General features: G+C 29.0%; 1 protein-coding gene across 1 annotated transcript; it reads right to left on the bottom strand.

The window, feature by feature from the left end:
- Positions 1-2,420: 2,420 nt before the first annotated feature.
- LOC101511116 (nucleoside diphosphate kinase 1) lies at positions 2,421-4,309 on the bottom strand. Its single transcript, XM_004515277.4, has 4 exons — positions 4,152-4,309; positions 3,726-3,774; positions 3,155-3,386; positions 2,421-2,691 (listed from the first exon to the last, which is right to left on the bottom strand). The coding sequence occupies exons 1-4, from the start codon at positions 4,203-4,205 to the stop codon at positions 2,577-2,579; spliced, it is 450 nt and encodes a 149-aa protein (XP_004515334.1). The 5' UTR covers positions 4,206-4,309; the 3' UTR covers positions 2,421-2,576.
- Between the last annotated feature and the right edge of the window lie 238 nt (positions 4,310-4,547).

Genomic DNA, 4,547 nt, shown 5'->3' with positions numbered 1-4,547 from the left:
ATAGTAATTAATTACACACCATAAAACAACTAAAAACCAAGTTCCGCAGTAACAAGTTTGGATCAAACTCAATAAATTAGGTGAAAAAATAGTAAAAGCAATGCCTCAGAGGCTCAAACACAGTGACTTCATGAGATGAGAATGCTTGACTGGAGCTATGTTAGGAGGATCTCACGGGGCGTGTGGAGATCACTCAGGGTGTATAGCTATAGTTTTTTTTTTTTTTTTTTGAAATGAACTCTTAAAGAAGTCGTTCGAGTAGGGGTGGGAATGGTCATGCCATATCAAGCTTTGAAAGACCTGAGTCTGGCCTACGATTTATTTTTTAGGCCTAAGTCTGGCCTACGGCCTATCATAGACTTTTTTTCCGGCATGGCCTGACCTTTTTAAAAATTTGGTCTGACCTGAAAGCCTATTTAAAAGTCTTATTCACAATAAAATATTTCAATACTCTACTCATACCACATGATACTCTCCACATACCAATATCAACGTACATATCTATATATGTTAAACAAAAAATAATTTTTCTAACAAAATTTTTAAAAAATCTGAAACAAACATCCTTTAAACCCTAAAAAATAATTTTTGGTGTCAAATAATAGTTTTTTTTTCTTTCTGAAACAAACACACTCATTATTACCTCTTAAACAAATATGGAACCACTACTGAGTGATTGATTAATGAGTGATTGCTTAATTGATAGAATTTAAAATAGGAAATAATATTATTAATATAATAATAATAATAATAATAAATAATATTAATAAATAATAAATAATAAAATATATATATGTCGGCCTGTCAGACCTAATAGGCTTTTTTATAAGCCTGAGCCTGACCTATTTAAATAAATAGACTTTAAAAACAAGTCTGACCTTTTTATTAAATAGACCAGGTCAGGCCAAACCATAAGTAGGTCAGACCACATGTCCCTAATAGTGCCTAGCCTCTTTTCATCCCTACGTTCGAACAAATAATTTATACTAGTGATAAATATTTATCATTAATTAATTAATTAAAATTAATATTTTTTTTAATATCATCAACATAAAAATAAAAACAATCATAACACGCTAAATATAATTTTTTTTCCCATTTCAATTTCTTCATGTTATATTTTTGAAAATGAGTCACTAAAAAAGTTATTTGAGTGTACAATTTATAAATGATATATCAGACAAGTTGCCGGTGGTAAAATTGAACAATAATACACGAGACAAGTTTCATATTAATAAATTTTTTAAAATAACTATTATTCATGAGACAATTAATTGCTTATGTGATTAAACAATCATAGAACTAGAACAAGTTCTGCAAATGAAAATTTCAAAAATCCTGTCATATACAAAAAAAGTTTCACAAAAAAGATGAAAATTTAATAAATTTTGTCTCTACTATTATGCTTAAATATTTACTAGTGCACTTTAATTTTAAAATATAACAAATAAAAGAGAAAATTATGTAGTCATATTTTACAAGTCTTAATTTTCCATTGCTTATAATTTTCCAAATGTATTAACAAATGATATAAGTTGAATAGTATTTTTTCTAAGTTGCATGGAAAAATAATTATATCGGCTTTACATAAATTATCTCGTTCGAACACACTAAGTATTTTATTAGTTGTATAAGGTATCTAGTGTTTGTATTAAATTTAATTTATTGTAAATTTTTTAACATAACAACCAACTTTTATATTTAATTTGGTTTGGATTTCGTGAGTAAAGTTTTAACAAAACAAAACCAAACCAAACCAAATTAATTTTTATTAGTGGTAGGTTCACATTAAAGGTGGCTCAATGATTTTGGTGGTTCGGTTCTTTTGTAGCCTTTTGAATGATATGGTATTTAAAGGTCTTACTGTTAGATGGGTCTTTATAAGATTTAAAAATAACACTAAAAGAATAACATACCAAACAGATACAACTAACCTATTTCAATCCATACCTACCATTAATAAAGGAAGGAACACATATTGATCCTTTTCTAAAAAACCAAGAATCAATACTTCTTTATGACTTCACCTATGTGACATCGGAAGTTGGGAATAAGTTTTTAAATAAACTGGCTTGTAATTACCAACTTCGTTTCAAAAAAGTTATGTAGAACCCATAATTCTAAGACAAACTATATGAACAAAAACTTTTGATGAAACCAATGGTTAATTAATAGTGACAGTGATTTGGACATTATGAAAAAGTTAAAAGTAATGTGAAAAGTCGCATTATGCATATTAATATATTTTCCTGTTAAATGTAAACCCTTTAATTTCGACTAAAATTATATAATAGAACATCAACACAGATTTTAGTTACTGCCAATTTATTCAGAAAACTGTGTACTTAAGATGATAACAGTATAATTTATGCGTAACCAAATCAATAACATTAAAGCAAAACCATTAATGAACAACAAGAAAAAGCAAAACTAGGTTCGGATTGGATTTATCAGACTGAATATGTTTCAACAGAAACAACATAACTGGAAATCCTAACCAACGCACAAAACTCTAATGAAGTTCCAGCAATGGATAAAAATAGGCGAATTTCACAATCAACGTGAAGTTTATATCTTTACTCGTAGATCCAAGAGTGGAGGCTGCTTTGCCAGTTGGCAGGGCCCTCAGGGAACCACAATGCAATTTCCTTGGTTGCACTTTCAACAGAATCGCTTCCATGGATAACGTTCCTGCATCAATAGTAATTAATTACACACCATAAAACAACTAAAAACCAAGTTCCGCAGTAACAAGTTTGGATCAAACTCAATAAATTAGGTGAAAAAATAGTAAAAGCAATGCCTCAGAGGCTCAAACACAGTGACTTCATGAGGAATAGTAATAGCAATAGTCTTAAAAGTTTTCGATTCAAAATTTCATGAACATACTGCTACTATGATGTAATAAGGAAAAACTAAAGCATGGAAACAGTCTTCCTTCCAAATACAACAAGGATTGAGAAATCAATGTTTAAAAAAAACACACACAGAAAAGCAAAAAAAAAGTACATAACATTTTATAAAACTACAATTCACTATACTAAACTGTAAAATAATAACAAAATCACATTCAGATTCATTCAGTTAAAACAAAGGGTTTTAAAATAACAAAGTTGATTCAAGAGTAAGATTATGAAGAGAAAAATGTCAATACCTTCCAATGTCAATGGCAAAATCACCACGAATAGTTCCTGGCTCAGATTGAGCAGGGTTAGTGGCACCAATAATCTTTCGGCCAGTGAGCACAACATTCTTGCCCTCCCAAATCATGGCAACAACAGGGCCAGAGACAATGTAATCCACCAATCCACTAAAGAAAGGCTTTGCAGACAAATCAGAATAATGCTTCTCGGCAAAAGCACGCTCCACATTTTGGAGTTTCAAACCTAAAATCAAGTAAAAAAAAACAATCATTCATCATGAACAATTTCACAATCAAAAGACTAATCAATAGAATTTGTATATCAAGACATCAATAACAAAATCAAAATTACACTACAAAGCCAAAATTTGAAATAGACATCCAAATATATTTAAATTAAAAGAAGACCTCAGATTTGAAACAATCAGATTATAAATTATGGATTAGTAACGGATCAAAGATTTATATGTAGGACAAACAGATTTAAAAAATAGAAAAATAGAAGCCAAAAAGTTCATTTTATTATTGATTAGGGATTATTATTGATCAGAATTAGACTAAAAATTAGTGTGATAAAAGTTACCTTTCAAGTAGAAACCCTTCTTCTCAAACCTGCTAATAACCTCACCAACCTGAAACAGAATAACTTTTCAGTCAAAAATGACTAAACTTTCAGCACAAAACATGCACCAACCCGCAAACTCATATCAGAACAACTCATACCAACAAAGCATTCATCAACCAATTTTCTCAACATATAAAAATAACAATTTCATCAATTCAAAACACAATTTCAAAAAACATACTTCAAATAAATAAATAAATAAAACAGATAAATTTTAAAATAAAGTAAAAAACTAAAATTTTCTCGGAAATTTACACAAATAGTATCCAGATGAGGATAATTTAATTCGAAATGATAGTATAATTCTTCAATTATTCATAAACAGTATTATCATTTAACAAATAATAGGTATTAAAAAAAGGGGTGTGAAAGAAGGAAACGTACGAGGCCTCTTTGAACACCATCGGGCTTGATCATGATGAAAGTTTGCTCGGCCATCTTGCTCTCTCTTTGGTATTGAGTTCAGTTACTGTGTCGATTTGTGAGAGAGTGTATATACGAATGAACAATTGTAAGAGAAAATGGGGTATATATATGGCTGCAGATGAACCCTAAACCTAATTTTATAAAAGAATATTCGAGAACTAATCCTATGCGAATCATTTTCCGAAAAGAAAATAAAGTTATCGCATCATTGTCTTTTTTTTTTATATATATAAATAAACCACAATTATAAAATATTGGCATTTTGATTTCTAATTTAGTAAAAATTCTAAAATAATTTTTAAATTATTGAAATATCATTCCATTTAGTTTCTAAATATTACAACAATCATTAAG

Source organism: Cicer arietinum, chromosome 7, assembly GCF_000331145.2.
Source record: "Cicer arietinum cultivar CDC Frontier isolate Library 1 chromosome 7, Cicar.CDCFrontier_v2.0, whole genome shotgun sequence".
Taxonomy (NCBI): Eukaryota; Viridiplantae; Streptophyta; class Magnoliopsida; order Fabales; family Fabaceae; genus Cicer; species Cicer arietinum.
Note: the sequence above shows the minus strand (reverse complement) of the source record. Positions and strands in the feature narration are given on the sequence as shown.

What these genes read in the sequence shown, in the direction of transcription:
- LOC101511116 (XM_004515277.4), bottom strand. Translation starts at nt 4,205, where the DNA reads ATGGCCGAGCAAACTTTCATCATGATCAAGCCCGATGGTGTTCAAAGA. An exon ending in ATGGTGTTCAAAGAGGCCTC is followed by an intron (nt 3,775 to 4,151) that starts GTACGTTTCCTT and finishes ATTCTGTTTCAG; the next exon opens with GTTGGTGAGGTTATTAGCAG. An exon ending in GAAGGGTTTCTACTTGAAAG is followed by an intron (nt 3,387 to 3,725) that starts GTAACTTTTATC and finishes ACTTGATTTTAG; the next exon opens with GTTTGAAACTCCAAAATGTG.